We start from the raw sequence: 16,502 nt of genomic DNA, 5'->3' as shown, positions 1-16,502 counted from the left end.
TCCCCCAAACCCAACTTTTTCCCAAAACAGCCCTTTTTCCCCCAAACCCACTTTTCCTCCCCAAACCCCCTTTCCTCCCCAAACCCAACTTTTTCCCCCAAACCCCCCTTTCCTCCCCGAAACCCAACTTTTCCCAAAACAGTCCTTTTTTCCCCCAAACCCCCTTTTCCTCCCCAAACCCCTTTTCCTCCCCAAACCCCCTTTCCTCCCCGAAACCCAACTTTTCCCAAAACAGCCCTTTTTTCCCCCAAACCCCCTTTTCCTCCCCAAACCCCCTTTCCTCCCCAACCCCACCTTTTTCCCCCAACCCCACCTCTTCCCCCAACCTCCCCCCCTTCCCCCTTCCCCTCCCCACCTCCCCCTTTCCCCTCCCCTTCCCCTTTCCCCTCCTCTCTCCCGGTGCCTCCCCCCCCGGGTCCCTCTCGGGCGGGGGCTCCTGGCGGGGCCGGGCCGGGCCGGGCCGTGCCGGGATGGCGGCGGCGGGGCCGGGGAGGCCCGGGAGGGGCGGCGGGGCCGTGCCGGGGTCGCGTCGGTGGCGCTTGGGGGGCTTCCTGTGGGCTCTGGCGCTGGGTTCAGCGCTGGGAGCCCCGTCCCCACGCCGCCCACCCCCGTCGCCCCCTCCCGGGAACGCCTCGGCCCCCCCCGAGCGCTGCCGGCGCCCCGCGGCCTGCGAGCGGCTGCGGGTCGGGGCCTGCCTGGGCTCGGCGCTGCCCTACGCCGCCACCTCCACGCTGCTGGCCGCCGACTCCGCCTCGCAGGAGGAGGCACACGGCAAGCTGCTGCTCTGGTCCGGTACGGGGGGGGGGGAAATTTGGGGGGGAAATCTTGGGGGAGTAACTTTTGGGGAGTAACTTTTGGGGAGTAACTTTTGGGGATAACTTTTTTGGGGAGTAACTTTGGGGGGAGTAACTTTGGGGGGAGTAACTTTGGGGGGAGTAACTTTGGGGGGAGTAACTTTGGGGGGAGTAACTTTTGGGGGAGTAACTTTTGGGGGAGTATCTTTTGGGGAGTATCTTTTGGGGGAGTAACTTTTGGGAGGGTAACTTTGTTGGGGAGTAACTTTTGGGGGGTAACTTTTGGGGGGTAACTTTTGGGGGGTAACTTTTGGGGGGTAACTTTCTGAGGGGTAACTAACTAGGGGGTAACTCTTGGGGAGATAACTTTGGGGGGGATAACTTTGGGGAGTAACTTTTTAGGGAGTAACTTTTTAGGGAGTAACTTTTTAGGGAGTAACTTTTTTGGAGGGGTAACTTTTGGGGGAGTAACTTTTGGGGGAGTAACTTTTGGGGAGTAGCTTTTGGGGAGTAGCTTTTGGGGAGGGTAGCTTTTGGGAGGGTAGCTTTTGGGGGAGTAACTTTTGGGGAGTAACTTTTGGGAGGGTAACTTCTGAGGGAGTATCTCTTGGAGAGGTAACTCTTTGGGGGGGTAACTTATGAGGGGGTAACTCTTGGGGAGATAACTTTGGGGAGTAACTTTTTGGGAGGGGTAACTTTTGGGGAGTAACTTTTGGGGGGTAACTTTTTGGGGGAGTAACTTTTGGGGGGTAACTTTTGGGGGGTAACTTTTGGGGGGTAACTTTTGGGGGGTAACTTTTGGGGGGTAACTTTTGGGGGGTAACTTTTGGGGGGTAACTTTTTTGGAGGGTAACTCTTGGGGGGTTACTATCTGAGGGGTAACTTTTGAGGGGGTAACTCTTGGGGAGATAACTTTGGGGGGGATAACTTTGGGGAGTAACTTTTTGGGAGGGTTAACTTTTGGGGATAACTTTTTTGGGGGTAACTATCTGGGGGGGAACTTTTGGGGAGTAACTTTTGGGGAGATAACTTTGGGGAGTAACTTTTTGGGAGGGGTAACTCTGGGAGGATAACTTTTTTGGGGTAACTTTTGGGGGGTTACTTTCTGAGGGGTAACTTATGAGGGAGTAACTTTTGGGGGGGGGTAACTTTTGGGGGGTAACTTTTGGGGGGTAACTTTTGGGGGGTAACTTTTGGGGGGTAACTTTTGGGGGGTAACTAACTGGGGGTATCTCCTTTGGGGGTAACTAACTGAGGGGTAACTCTTGAGGGATAACTTTTTTGGGGGGGTAACTTTGGGGATGACTTTTTTGGAGGGTAACTCTTGGGGGGTTACTTTCTGAGGGGTAACTTTTGAGGGGGTAACTCTTGGGGAGATAACTTTGGGGGGGATAACTTTGGGGAGTAACTTTTTGGGAGGGTTAACTTTTGGGGATAACTTTTTTGGGGGTAACTATCTGGGGAGTAACTTTTGGGGAGTAACTTTTGGGGAGTAACTTTTGGGGAGTAACTTTTGGGGAGTAACTTTTGGGGAGTAACTTTGTTGGGGAGTAACTTTGTTGGGGAGTAACTTTGTTGGGGAGTAACTTTGTTGGGGAGTAACTTTGTTGGGGAGTAACTTTTGGGAAGTAACTTTTGGGGGGAGTAACTTTTTGGGGGTGACTAGCTTGGGGGGTATCTCTTTTGGGGGTAACTAACTGAGGGAGTAACTCTTGGAGAGGTAACTCTTTGGGGTGGTAACTTATGAGGGGGTAACTCTTGGGGAGATAACTTTGGGGAGTAACTTTTTTAGAGGGGTAACTTTTGGGGGGTAACTTTTGGGGGGTAACTTTTGGGGGGTAACTTTTGGGGGGTAACTTTTGGGGGGTAACTTTTGGGGGGTAACTTTTGGGGGGTAACTTTTGGGGGGTAACTTTCTGAGGGGTAACTTTCTGAGGGGTAACTAACTGGGGGTATCTCCTTTGGGGGTAACTCTTGGGGGATAACTTTTTGGGAGGGTAACTTTTGGGGATAACTTTTTTGGGGGTAACTAACTGAGGGGTAACTCTTGGGGGTAACTTTTTTGGGGAGGTAGCTCTTGGGGGGGTTACTTTTGGGGGATAACTTTTTGGGGGGTAACTTTTGGGGGTAACTAACTGGGGGGGTAACTCTTGGAGGGGTAACTCTTGGAGGATAACTTTTTTGGGGAGTAACTTTTGGGGATAACTTTTTGGGGGGTTACTTTCTGAGGGGTAACTTTTGGGGGGTAACTCTTTGGGGGGTAACTTATGAGGGAGTAACTTTTGGGGGGTAACTTTTTTTGGGGTAACTTTGGGGAGTAACTTTTTTGGAGGAGTAACTTTTGGGGATAACTTTTTTGGGGGTAACTTTTTGAGGGGTAACTAACTGGGGGGTTAACTTTTGGGGGGTAAGTGACTGGGGGGGTAACTTTTGAGGGAGTAATGTTTTTGGGGAGGTAACTCTTTGGGGGTTAACTTAGGGGGGTAACTAACTGGGGGTGTAACTCTTGGGGGGTGACTTTTTGGGGAGGTAACTTTGGGGGGGTGACTTTGGAGGGGTAACTCTTTGGGGAGTAACTCTTGGGGGTAACTGAGCGGTAACTCTTGGGATAAGTTTTTGGGGTAACTTTTTGTGGGGTGACTAACTGGAGGGGTAACTTTTTGAGGGAGTAACTTTTTTGGGGGGTAACTTTTTTGGGGAGGTAACTCTTGGGGGGGGTAACTTTTTGGGGGGTAACTGGGAGGGGTTGACTTTGGGGGCAACTTTTGGGGGTGTAACTCTGGGGGGCTAACTTTTTGGGGGCATAACTTTTTTGGGGGTAACTTCTGGGGGTGACTAACTGGGGGGGTAACGCTTTGGGGAGTAACTAACTGGGGGGTAACTTTTGAGGGTAACTTTTTTGGGGGAGTAACTCTTGGGGTAACTCTTTTGGGGGCAACTAACTGCAGAGTAACTTTTGGGGGTGTGACTCTTGGGGGGGTAACTTCTGAGAGAGTAACTTTTTGGGGGGGTGATCTTTGAGGGGGTGACTAACTGGGGGGGTAACTCTTTGGGGGGTAACTTTTTTGGGGGGTAACTTGGGGGTCGATATACTATAGGGGGTCACTATAGAGAGGAGTGTTATGGGGGGGCACTGTATGGAGGGGGACACTGTAGAGGGGGGAGCACGGTACTATGGGGGGGCACCATGGAGGGGGGTATGGGGAGGAGGCATCATGAGTGGGGGCATTATGGGGTGAGCACTATAGAGGTGGGCTTTGGGGGGGCCATCGTGGAGGGGGGAACACTACAGAGAGGAGTATTATGGGGGGAGCACTATGAGGGGCACTATAGAGTGGGGAGCACTGTACTATAGGGTGGCACTATAGAGAGGATCATTATTGGGGGGCACCATGGAGGGGAGCACTATGGGGGGGGCATTATGGGGGAGCACTATAGAGGGGGGCCCTGTGTGGGGGCACTATAGGGGGGGCACTGTGTGTATGGGTTATTGGAGGGGGTGGTGTATGGGGGGACAAGGTGTAGGGGGTGGGTGCAGTATGGAGAGCAGTATAACAGGGGACTGGGCTGGGTGTGGGTACAGGGGAGCTGTATAACGGGGGGCAGGACGGGCATGGTATATCTGGGGGCGGTATAAGGGGGGGCAACACGAAGGGGATCGATACTGGCAGGGGCACGGCACCCACGGGCACTACAGGGGGGTGCCGAGCTGAGCACCGTCCCCATCCCGTCCCCATCCCCATCTTGTCCCCGTGCCACCCCGCAGGCCTGCGCAACGCCCCGCGCTGCTGGGACGTGATCCAGCCCCTGCTGTGCGCCGTCTACATGCCCAAGTGCGAGGACGGGCAGGTGGAGCTGCCCAGCCAGACCCTCTGCCAGGCCACCCGCGCCCCCTGCACCATCGTGGAGCGCGAGCGGGGCTGGCCCGACTTCCTCAAGTGCACGCCCGACCGCTTCCCCGAAGGCTGCCCGGTAAGTTGGGGACACGGGGGGCACCGCCGCGACGCCTCCGGGTCCCTCGGAACCCAAAATGAGGGTTGGGGTGGGGACGCCGTGCCCCTTCCTCCTCCTCTTCTTCCTCACGGTGCCACCGCCTGCTCCAGAACGAGGTGCAGAACATCAAGTTCAACAGCTCGGGGCAGTGCGAGGCGCCGCTGGTGCGGACGGACAACCCCAAGAGCTGGTACGAGGACGTGGAGGGCTGCGGGATCCAGTGCCAGAACCCTCTTTTCACCGAGAAGGAGCACCGCGAGATGCACGTCTACATCGCCGCCTTCAGCTCCGTCACCATCTTCTGCACCTTCTTCACCCTGGTGAGCCGCGCCGCCGCCGCGGGGCTGCGTGAACACCACGGATGCGTCCCCAAAAAGCGGGCTGGCCACCCAGGTGTCCTTTTTTTTTTTTTTTTCCCCCCTTCCAGGCCACGTTCGTTGCAGACTGGAGGAACTCCAACCGCTACCCCGCCGTCATCCTCTTCTACGTCAACGCCTGCTTCTTCGTGGGCAGCATCGGCTGGCTGGCGCAGTTCATGGACGGCGCCCGCGACGAGATCGTGTGCCGCGCCGACGGCACCATGCGCCTGGGCGAGCCCACGTAGGTTCCCCCTTCATCCCCATCCAAATTCGTGTCCCTGCCTCGTGTCCCCATCCCGTCTGACGCCCGCCTTCCCACCGCAGCTCCAACGAGACCCTGTCCTGCGTCATCATCTTCGTCATCGTCTACTACTCGCTGATGTCGGGCGTCATCTGGTTCGTCATGCTGACCTACGCCTGGCACACCTCCTTCAAGGCGCTGGGCACCACCTACCAGCCGCTGCTGGGCAAGACCTCCTACTTCCACCTCATCACCTGGTCCATCCCCTTCGTCCTCACCGTGGCCATCCTGGCCGTGGCGCAGGTAACGGGCCCGCCGGGCCGTGGAATGGTTTTTTGGGGTGGTCGTGGTGGTGGTCGCGTCCTGCTCACCCCTCATCCGTGGTCCCAATTTTTACCAGGTGGACGGTGACTCCGTCAGTGGCATCTGCTTCGTGGGGTACAAGAACTATCGCTACCGTGCCGGCTTCGTCCTGGCGCCCATCGGGCTCGTCCTCATCGTGGGGGGCTATTTCCTCATCCAGGGTAGGTGCGGGATGGGGCTGGGGGCACCGTGGGTGTCCCCCTACCGCCACCTCACCGCCACGTCCCTTTGTCACAGGGGTCATGACGCTCTTCTCCATCAAGAGCAACCACCCCGGGCTGCTGAGCGAGAAGGCGGCCAGCAAGATCAACGAGACCATGCTGCGGCTGGGTGAGGGCGGCACCGTTTCTGGGGCAAATTCGTGTGGGAACGGGGACGTTGGGTTCCCCGAACCTAAACTGCCCGATCCTGCCCGCCCAGAGGTGGGACAAAGCTGCGTGGGTGGCGGCGCGGCGTTTTTGGTAGCCTCAAGGTCTGGCTGAGCTGGGGACTCCCAACTTCTCTTCCAGGCATCTTCGGCTTCTTGGCCTTCGGCTTCGTCTTCATCACCTTCGGCTGCCACTTCTACGACTTCTTCAACCAGGCCGAGTGGGAGCGCAGCTTTCGGGAATACGTCCTGTGCGTGGGACGGGGTTGGGGTGCTCGCAGCGCCCCTCCTCACCTCCTTTTGGGGGTGCTGAGCGTCGTTGGGGCGGGGGGTCCCCGTCCTCACGGCCGCCGCTGTCCCCCACGTCTGCCCCTGCAGGTGCGAGGCCAACGTGACCATCGCCACGCAGACCAACAAACCCATCCCGGAGTGCGAGATCAAGAACCGGCCGAGCCTGCTGGTGGAGAAGATCAACCTCTTCGCCATGTTCGGCACCGGCATCTCCATGAGCACCTGGGTCTGGACCAAGGCCACCCTGCTCATCTGGAAGCGCACCTGGTGCAGGTGGGACCCCGGGAATGTCACCCCCTGCGCATCCCGAGATGTCAAAGGTTGTCCCCGGGCTCTTGTCCACCGCGTCGATGAGTTGTGGGGTCACAGCAGGTAGTGGGAGAGGAGCAGGGGGTGTAGGGCACGTCCATCCCGTTCCATCCCCAGCCCTTGGTGCGCCCCATCCAGATGGGGAGGGTCCCCGAGCCCCCAGATGCCACGCCCGGGGTTGTGGCGTGCCCCGTTCCACGTGGCCACGTCCCGACGGGGCCACCCCGTGTCCCCGCCGTGTCCCCAGGCTGACGGGGCAGAGCGACGACCAGCCCAAGAGGATCAAGAAGAGCAAGATGATCGCCAAAGCCTTCTCCAAGCGCAAGGAGCTGCTGCGCGACCCGGGCCAGGAGCTGTCCTTCAGCATGCACACCGTCTCCCACGACGGCCCCGTGGGTGCGTGCGGTGGCGGGGCGGGATGGGGCCACCTCCAGGGGGGTCCCCGTTGTCCCCCCTCTTGACGTGACCCTCCCTTTTTCTTGTCCCCGCAGCCGGTTTAGCGTTTGACATCAACGAGCCGTCGGCCGACGTGTCCTCGGCGTGGGCCCAGCACGTCACCAAGATGGTGGCCAGGAGAGGAGCCATCCTGCCCCAGGACGTCTCCGTGACCCCCGTGGCGACCCCTGGCAAGTCCCTGGGGATTAGATTTGGGGATTTAAGGGGCTGGGGGGGGCAGGATGAGGCCGCTCTCACCCTCCCCGTGTCCATCCCGCAGTGCCACCAGAGGAAAGGGCCAACCTGTGGGTGGTGGAGGCCGACGTCTCCCCGGAGCTGCAGAAACGCAGCCGCAAGAAGAAACGGAGGAAGAAGAAGAAGGATGAAGTGTGCCCGGGCCCCGAGCACCACGCTGGGGGCTCCGTGGACCCCCCAGCCTCCAGCAGCGCCGTGCCTCGCCTGCCCCGCTTGCCCCTCCAGCCCTGCCTGGTGGCCGTGCCCCGCCGGGGGGGGGACACTTTTGTCCCCGCCATCCTCCCGGGGCTTGCGGCCGGCCGGCCCGAAGGCAGCGTGGCCAGGGGGCCGTGGGACGGGCGCAGCCGCAGAGCCATCGTCCCCCACCTCATCTCCAACCCTTTTTGCCCCGAAAGCGGGTCCCCGGAGGACGAGGAGAGCCCCGGCCCCAGCGGCGGGTGCTGGCAGCACCACAACGGGGGGCCCCGCTGGCCCCCCCAGCCCCTCCCCAACGGCGGGGGGACGAGGACTTGGGGTCGCCGCCCCGGCTTGGCCCCCATCCACTCTCGGACCAACCTGGTGGACGCCGAGCTGCTGGACGCCGACTCGGATTTCTGAGCCCGGCGAGCAGGGACGATGGTGTCCGCGTCAGGACAGCCTCCAGGGGACACGGCAGCTCGCCCCGCTGCACCGGGGGCCGGTCCCGAGCGTGGCCACGGGTGGCTCGTCCTCGGGGACGGTGATTTCTGTCCCCGTGGCACCCGGCCGGACTCGATGCACGGCCCACCCCAACGGGACGCCGGCAGAACGGGGTCTGGCATCGCCGGGAGAAGAGAAACGGGGTGCTGCTGGTGGAGCAACCCCCCTACAAGTCCCGTGGGGATTTGGGGACACAGCCTGCGCCCCCCATGAGGGGCAGGAGCGGGCAGGACCCCCGGGACATCAGTCCTAGGTAGGTTAGGGTAGATTTTGGGGAGCTTCCTCCCGCGTCCCGGGGTGCCGGGACCCCGCTGACGCCCCCCGCTCGCCCTCTGCCCCCACCGCCCCCCGGCTAGATGGTACGTAGAGCTTTTACACACTCGTGTGGTGCCAATAGGGATTATTTTTTTTTTTTTTACTACAACTATTTTTTTACTCTCTATAACACTCCAGGACGTGGCGGCCGCGTCCCCGCGGTGCTCACGGTTTTATTTTGGGGTACGCCCGTGGTCCCAAAGTGCCTTCCAGCTCCCGGGGTCGCCTCTTTCTGGGTGCAGCAACCCCCGAGCCAAGCTTTTTTTTTATTTTTACTATTTTTTTTAAAAAAAAAAAAAGAACAAGACCTGGTTACAGCCATCCTGAGGTAGGAGGACGCCCCGTCCTCGCTGGTGCTTTGTATCCGCCCGTTAGCCCTGTAAATGTCTTGAGTGTTTATTAAATCCTGGTAGGCCCCTGGCTTTCTCGCTATCCTGGTGACCTCCACGGGTTAATTTTTTGCTGTGTAAAGCAAAACCCTCCTGTATCAGTATTAAATTTGCCAAGTTTCCATTCCCGGTGCCTGCCCTGGGCTTTTTTTTTGGGGGGGCATTGAGTGCGGGGAAGCCTTGTGGGGTTTTTCCTTTCTCCTAAAAGTGCTCCAGGACGGTGCCAGCTGCCCCATGAAGCTTCCCCGGGGATTGCCCCTGTGTAAATGGGGTGAAAATGACAGAAATGGGGAAAGCTGTGAAACTAAGCAGGTTTTGTGGGCGCTCTTTAAGCGCAATGGGTCCTGCTCTGAAGCCCCCATCCCGGCCCTTTCGCCCCTTTCGCTCCAGGGGCTGTTTTGGGGGCACTGAGCAGGTTCCCCCAGCAGCAAAGTGGGGGATTTTGGGGGGGCCCCTTGCCAGCAGATGGCACTATGGGCTTAAATATCCCCAAATCCAGGGTCTGGGTGGTCCCTTTGGGGTGCTGCTGGGTGCCCTGACCGCAGCAGGGTCCCACCGAGGGACACGTGTTTGGGGACAGATGCTGCTTTTGGGAAGTGTCCTTTTTTTTTTATCTGGCTCAGGAGGGAGCCCACACTGTCGCGTCCAGGGTTATGGGTTACCCCAACCCCTGGTCCTGCTTTAAATTTGGGTGGAATTGCGTTTTCCTGATGGTTTTTGGTGCGTGGGACGGGCCGAGCTCGCTCCGCAGCCGTTGTGGGGCTGGGGCGTGCAATGGGAAGCCAGGGTGGGGCTGCTTTGTCTGGGGCTGAACGAAACGTTTTATTTTGAGGGATTTTTCTGTGGGTTTCATTTTTAAAAGAGAATAACATCGAATCAAACGCTCCTAAGTGATAAGTGAAGCTAAACGTGTTGGGGCTGACCCCGATGCATCCCCCATGCAGCACACCAACCCCCTCCATTTGGCACATGGGCAGAAAAACTCATTTCTTAAGGAAAAACATCTCTTCTGGGACACATCGCATCTCCCTCACGTGGGGCTCGACAGCCCCAAAACAGGGGGATTTGCTCCAATTTCCTCCCCTCGCCTGGGCTTTCCCCGGGGGTCTCCATGGCTGACCCGTTCCATCCACGTACCCAAAGCCTCCCTCGCGTCGGGGCTGGGACAGGGGTGCTGCAAGGGGAGAGGCAGAGGTTAGGAAAGGCTCCGAGGACAAATCCCCCTTTGGGGACGTCCTCAGGGGGACGGGGAAGAGCTCAAGCAGCCGCATTTCTTCGTGATCCCTTCCCCTTCAGTGACCAAAACGTTTCAGCCTCCTCTTTACCTTACGCAGGAGCAAAGAGCCCTTCCTCTCCCCCCGCCTGCCCTCCCGTCGTGAAACAGCTTTAAAACCTTCCAGTTTTTGTTATTTCAAGCCCTTTCCTGTCCGGGTGGCTGTCAGGCATCCCTCCTGGCGGAGGCTGCGGGTAGCTGAGGCTGCGGAGACGTTGCCAGGAGGAATCGATAGCCGTGGTACAATCGGATGGCTCACATCGAATATCCATGTGCCATCAGGCAGGAACAGGCTGAAATTCTGCCGTCAGGCACTTCTAGGCTGAATCATCTCCAGCCCGTCGAGCAGGAGCTGCAATTAGCAGAGCTAACGAAGGCTGCGGGCTCCTGTTGACGTCTGCTCTTAAATATACCCGGCAAGGCGGCCGCTGGCTGTCGGGTTTGCAGCGAGAAGTCCCCCAGGGAGCTAAAAAGCGTCCACGTAAATGGATTTTTTTTCCCCTTTTTCTCCTGGGGTGATGCTCGTGGCGTTGTGGTCGTGGAGGAGCCTTTGCCCTCTCTTAGCAGTGGCTGGGATCGGCTCCGTGCCAAGCAGCCCTGCCACTGCGCTCTGTCACGAGTGCCAGCACCCACGTGGCCACTGCTTTTAGGACAAAACGTCACGGAAATGGGCAAATCCAGCCCGTGGAGGGCTCCAGATCCGTGCAGGATCAAACCTCGGGGTCTGCCTGGGCTTTCCTCTGCCTTTCCTTCTCTTACCACGCACTGAGGATGAGCCATGCGAGGGAGCAGGACAAAACCACTGTGCCATTTCACCTGACGTTGTTTGTGCTCATCACTTGTAAGAGCAGCAGTTCCCAACCCTGTTTTTTTGGCTGTGCCGACCTACACGTGGCCCCAGGATGGGGAAAACCTTTTTGGGGCCGCGTTCCCCGGCACAGGGCCCAGCACCGCTGCCTGTCCCGTGTCCCCATCCCCAGCACCGCTCTGCCCCGTGCTCACAGAGCCCTGATTGTTCAAGCATTGGAGCCCTCCCTACCCGCCGGCCTCTCCCTTCCTCCCCAATTTCCGCTCTTTTTCCGGATAAATCCTCCAGCACAGCCTGGTGCCGTGCGGCCGGAGCGCTGGCAGCCCGGGGTACAACCCTCGTGCCCCGATGTGATGGAGAAGCACCCAATTAGTGGCTACTAATTACCACTGGGGTGTTTGGCCGTGCTGAGATCACGCTGTGATTTTGCCAGCAGCTCAGCACCCCCAGGATGGGGCCGTGCTCCAAAAGGCAAGGGGGGCGAGTGATGCGTGGCGGGGTGCTGGTGCTGCTGAGCTGGGTGCCCCCATATCGGACATTTTCTCATCTTGTTGTTCTCTCAGCAGCAGCACCGGGGGGATTTTGGCCCCCAGGATGGCACGAGACCCCCCCGTCAGGGCTGGGATGCTGCCGAAATCAGGGCTTCACATGGAGCCAGCTGACGGCTGCGCGGAACAGGCAGCACCGGGGAGGGATTTCCATCTGCTGCCACCCCAAATCCCTCCCCCAGCAGCCTGCAAAGAGTTTTGTTTTCAAAAGCCCTTTCTGAGAGTGAAAGCTGCCCGAGCCTGAGCTTTCTGCTCCGACGGAGAGGCAGGAGGGTGCCGTGAGCCCGATCCTGATTTCGCTCCGGCAAGAAAACGGGGTTATTTTAGCAAAGATAGGACTTTTCTGGGCGCTTTCCGTGCACAAAGCCCTGTGTTTCTTCAACTTCGCCCCCCTCACGCTCCTCCCGTCGTCCTCTCCGCGTTGCTTCCCAGCCCTCGCCTCTCCCCTGAGCGTTTTCCAGTCCAGCTGCCACCCGGGCACGTAATGAAACCGTTTTTTCCTCCGCTCCCCGGTGGCTTTTTACCAACACAGCGTATTGTGCCCATGCTTCATCACCTGCTGACCGTGCTCTTCCTCTCAAAGCGTGAAATTTTTGGCGTTGTCGAAATCCTGCAGGTTGCTTTGCCCTGCGCCAGCCTAACCTTGGCATTTCTGGTGGGTCCTAAAACTCCATGCGAGCTCGTGGGACTTGGTGGCTTTTTTCCAGGCTGCTCTGCACCTCTCCTGGCTGATCCCAGCCCCTTTGGTACCAAAAACCACGGGATCTTTTTATCTCCAGCCAACGCAGCTCCTGTTCCTCCACTGGAAAGGCAACGTTGGGCTTTGCCCGGTGCTTGCACAGCCCCAAAATCCTTGATTAGAGGCTGAGCGATGAATAAGTTGACGTTGAAAAGCACAGACTGGAAATTGTATGGACTTCAGGGAAAAGAATAACTTAAAAATGAAGCTGCCGGGCTGTACCAGCCACCCCACCACGCAGCAGTGCCAAAACCTCCAGATTTGTGCCATTTTTTGGAGGGAAAAATAAATCAAAAAGCGGACTTTGAATGCAAGAGCAAGTTGGGGGTGGGTTGAAGAATGGGAAAAACAAGAAACCTCATAGAAAGGGCTGATTAAAGGAGATTTATGCAGCAGTAGATGAGCTACACCTCTGACTTGTGTGCCTCTGGAGCTCACGGTGTGTAAGGATGGGGTTGCAGGGCTGGGACTTTTAAATACCCAGCCATGCAGTCACCTGCAACACCGATATCAGCAGTGCTTGTGCCCAGAGATATCCCGCATTAATCCTAAAAATGACACCAATAAAAAAAAAAATATTAAATAATAATAATAATAAAAAAGAATATTTTTGAGTTTCCCTTCCCTACGAGGAGCTTTCCCGAAGAACTGGATGCAGAAAGTCGCAGATTGTCGCCAGCTTTTGTTACCAGGCTTTTGTTTGCTTGTGTGCACAAACGCTCCCCCACGAAGGGGGGATTTTTGGGCTCAGAACAGCAAATTTCCTGCCTCTCGGGTGCTGTCTGGGCTCCTGCTCCTCAGGGCTTTGTCGATGGCGGAGCCGCAGGCCCGGGAGCTTGGTGCTGGGTTTTTTGGCCCCTTGAGGTGGTCCAGGAGGGGAAGATGAGGGTAGCCCCCAGCCCCCCCCAGTCTGCCCAGGCCGTGTCCCAGTATGGACTGGGATGAACTGGGACCAGCCCAGGACAGGCCAAAGCGTGGAGACCCGGCCTTGAAGGGAGCACGGACGGCCTGGGGGGAGCCTCCCTGTGGTGAGGGGGTGCTACAGAGCGGGAGGCAGGGCTGCAGCGTGGGGGAAATCTTCAAAATTCCTCAAAACCACTAAAAATAACCGGGCAGAAATGGAATGATTCAAAACGGTGAAATATTCTAAACAGTGAAATATTCAAAACCGTGAAATATTCAAAACTGTGGATTAAAACGGAATTTTGGTGCATTTTTGGGAGGCTCAGCATGAAGGGGTGCCTGGCCTCGTCCCCCTCAGCGCCGCCATTCCTCTCCCCTTCCTCCTCCTCCTCCTCCTCCTCAGGACTACACCTCCCATGACCCCCCGCGCGGCCACCCTCCGAGGCGCGGCGCGCTGCCCGCCGGGCCTCGTAGTCCCCGCGTAGCACCGGGCGGGGCGTGGCGACGGGCGGCGGGACTACAACTCCCAGCGTGCCCCGCGCGCGGGGGCGGAGCGGGCGGTCCCTGAGGAGAACCGGAGGCGGCGGCGGCGGCGGCTGTGGCAGAAGCGGCGGCGGCGGCGGCGATGTCGGTGCAGGTGGCGGCCCCCGCCGTGGAGCTGAAGGAGCTGAGCATGGACAAAGCGGCTGTGGCAGCCCCGTCGTGCCCCCCCGCGCCCCCTCCGTCGTGCTCGGTGCCCGTTACCGAGCGTGAGGCGGCCCCGGCGGCCGAGCGGCCTCCTCCCCCCCCCCCCGCCGCCTCATCCTCCGGTTGCCCTCCTCCCCCTCAGCCGCCCCTCTCGGCCGCCGCCAGGGCGCCTCAGGCCTCGGCCATGAAGCGCAGCGACCCGCTGCTGCCTCAGCACCGGCACCACCACGGCGGTGGCGGCGGTGACAATAACGGAGGAGGAGGAGGAGGAGGGGGTGGCGGCTGTGGAGCGGCCGAGGCGCTCGTCAGCCCCGACGGCACCGTCACCGAGGCGCCGCGCACCGTTAAGAAGGTACCGGGGAGGAAGGGGTTAATGGGGGTAAGGGGGGGGGGTGTGTGGGGGGGAGGGGTGAGCCCTCTGGTACAGCCCTAAATGGGGGTAACGTCAGGGTACCCCCCCCCAGGCCCTAAATGGGGGTATAGGCACGGTGGGGGGGCATGGGGGACACCCCCCGCAAATGGGGACCCTGGCATTGTGTGGGCATATGGGGTGATCCCCCTGGTCTGCCCCTAAATGGGGGCACCGTCAGGGTGTCCCCCCCCAGGCCCTAAATGGGGGTATAGGCACGGTGGGGGGGCATGGGGGACACCCCTCCCAGACCCCTAAATGGGGACGCTGTGACTGTGTGGGGATATGGGGTGAGCCCCCCGGTCTGCCCCTAAATGGGGGCACCATCAGGGTCCCCCCCCGTCCCTAAATGGAGACGCTGGCATGGTGTGTGGGGACAACAGGTGACACCGCTCCCACCCCCTAAATGGGGACCCTGTCACTGTGTGGGGACATGGGGTGACCCCCCTGGTCTCCCCCTAAATGGGGAACCTGTCACTGTGTGGGGATATGGGGTGACCCCCCTGGTCTGCCCCTAAATGGGGGCACCGTCAGAGTGTCCCCCCCGAGTCCCTAAATGGGACGGGGGTACAGGCACGGTGTGTGGGGATAAAGGGTGGCACCCCCCCAGATCCCTAAATGGGGACCCTGTGACTGTGTGGGGATATGGGGTGACCCCCCTGGTCTGCCCCTAAATGGGGGCACCGTCAGGGTCCCCCCCCAGTCCCTAAACGGGGACATTGTCACCATCTGGGGACACAGGTGACATCCCCCCAAAGGGGACCCATCATGGTGTGTGGGGACATGGGGTGATCCCTGCATGTCCCCCCTAAATGGGGACCCTGCCCCTGTGTGGGGATATGGGGTGACCCCCCTGGTCTGCCCCTAAATGGGGGCAACGTCAGGGCACTCCCCAAGTCCCTAAATGGGGGCACCGGCACGGTGTGGGGACACAGGTGACGCTACCCAAATGGGACTCATTATGGTGTGTGGGGACACGGGGTGACCCCCCCATGTCCCCCCTAAATGGGGACCCTGTTACTGTGTGGGGATATGGGGTGACCCCCCCCGGTCTGCCCCTAAATGGGGGTAACGTCAGAGTGTCCCCCCCGAGTCCCTAAATGGGGACACTGGCATGGTGTGTGGTGATACAGGGTGACACCCCCCAAATGGGACCCATCACAGTTTGTGGGGACACGGGGTTTACCCCCCTCACCCCCCCCTAAACGGGGACCCTGTCCTGGTGTGTGGGGACACAGGGACCCCCTCCCCAAATAGGAACTGTCAGGATGTGTGGGGACCCTGTCACAGTGCCCTCCCCCCAAAATGGGGACACCATCACAGCGTATGGGGACACGGGGTGGCTCCTGTGTGGGTCCTGTGCCCCCCCCCCCCCAAATTTTGGTAGCCAGAAAATGACTCGTGGCCCCGTGGCTGCCGGGAGGAGGTTTGGGACAAAAATAGAGGTAAAAGAAGTGGATGCAAACGGTGATGGGATCCAGGAGAACTTTGCTGTAGTGTGTCGTCAAGGTGTGTTCGAAAATATATCGGCAAGGCTGCACCAAAATCTGGGAGATTTGAGGTCAGCTGCAGTTCTTAGAGTTTGTTGGGTCAAAAAAATGTGTTTTTTTATTTCTTTTTGACTGGTTTATGTACTGAAAGCATTGTGCTTGCTGCTTTTCCTGGGATTTTAACGTGTGTTCTTAACGTCTGAGCACACCTTCGTGTCACAGCTCCAACCTAGGTGCAGGTACACAGCCACGATAGCTCTTCCCTGTGACCCTGCTCTCGTTTTAAAACCCCTTTTTGGGTCAGTTTGGACTCATTTGGGTATTCCAGCTGGGTCTGTGTCCCTACCGAGGCACTTGGATGAGCGATGCCTCCCAGCCTTCTGGCTGGACGTGCTGCTTGCGTTTAATCTCACAATGACACCCTGCTGCTTGCCGTGGTTATTCCTTCTTGGTGTGATTTCTCACCCCATCCCCACACCGAAACGCAGGAGGAACGGCTGAATTTGGGGACACGTTGGTGCTGCCGTGCGTGGCACGGGGGCCGCAACGAGGCCACTTTGCTTCCTGCCCCCCCGTAGGGCTCATCGAGGGCGTGCAACCCCGGCTGGGGAGCTCTGATGGCAGCAGTTTTGTAGCCCTGAAGCTTTACGGTGAGCATTTACCTCTTGGCAAAGCAGGAGGTCACCCCAAAAGTCCCTAAAACTGGAGTTTCGGGCTCTGCTTTCTGCCTGCCCACATTACCCACCCTAATAATCCACGGGGATCGCTTAAGGGAGGCCATAAACGCTCCCCCCCTGGGGCCGAGCTCCCAAGCGCCGCTCTAATGAGCCCGTCCTGAACGCTGCTTAATGAAATC

General features: G+C 58.9%; 2 protein-coding genes across 2 annotated transcripts in view; both read left to right on the top strand.

Moving 5' to 3' along the window:
- The first annotated feature begins 435 nt into the window (after positions 1–435).
- SMO (smoothened, frizzled class receptor) lies at positions 436–8,913 on the top strand. The gene is made up of 12 exons (XM_084514853.1): positions 436–792; positions 4,561–4,766; positions 4,898–5,107; positions 5,215–5,387; positions 5,471–5,690; positions 5,788–5,911; positions 5,988–6,080; positions 6,260–6,368; positions 6,496–6,681; positions 6,965–7,113; positions 7,209–7,343; positions 7,433–8,913. Exons 1-12 carry the CDS (start codon positions 471–473, stop codon positions 8,002–8,004), a joined length of 2,499 nt encoding a protein of 832 aa, XP_084370979.1. The 5' UTR covers positions 436–470; the 3' UTR covers positions 8,005–8,913.
- Positions 8,914–13,641: 4,728 nt separating this feature from the next.
- The window catches only part of AHCYL2 (adenosylhomocysteinase like 2), a 59,819-nt gene continuing 56,958 nt past the window's right edge, over positions 13,642–16,502 (top strand). Inside the window, exon 1 of the mRNA XM_084504534.1 lies at positions 13,642–14,099. Within this exon, the coding sequence (XP_084360660.1) occupies positions 13,686–14,099 (414 nt within the window). The 5' untranslated portion in view covers positions 13,642–13,685. The remainder of the gene's footprint in view (positions 14,100–16,502) is intronic.

This window comes from Aythya ferina, assembly GCF_964211825.1.
Source record: "Aythya ferina genome assembly, chromosome: 1".
Classification (NCBI taxonomy): Eukaryota; Metazoa; Chordata; class Aves; order Anseriformes; family Anatidae; genus Aythya; species Aythya ferina.
The sequence above is the reverse complement of the archived record's forward strand: the minus strand, read 5'-3'. Positions and strand labels throughout refer to the sequence as shown.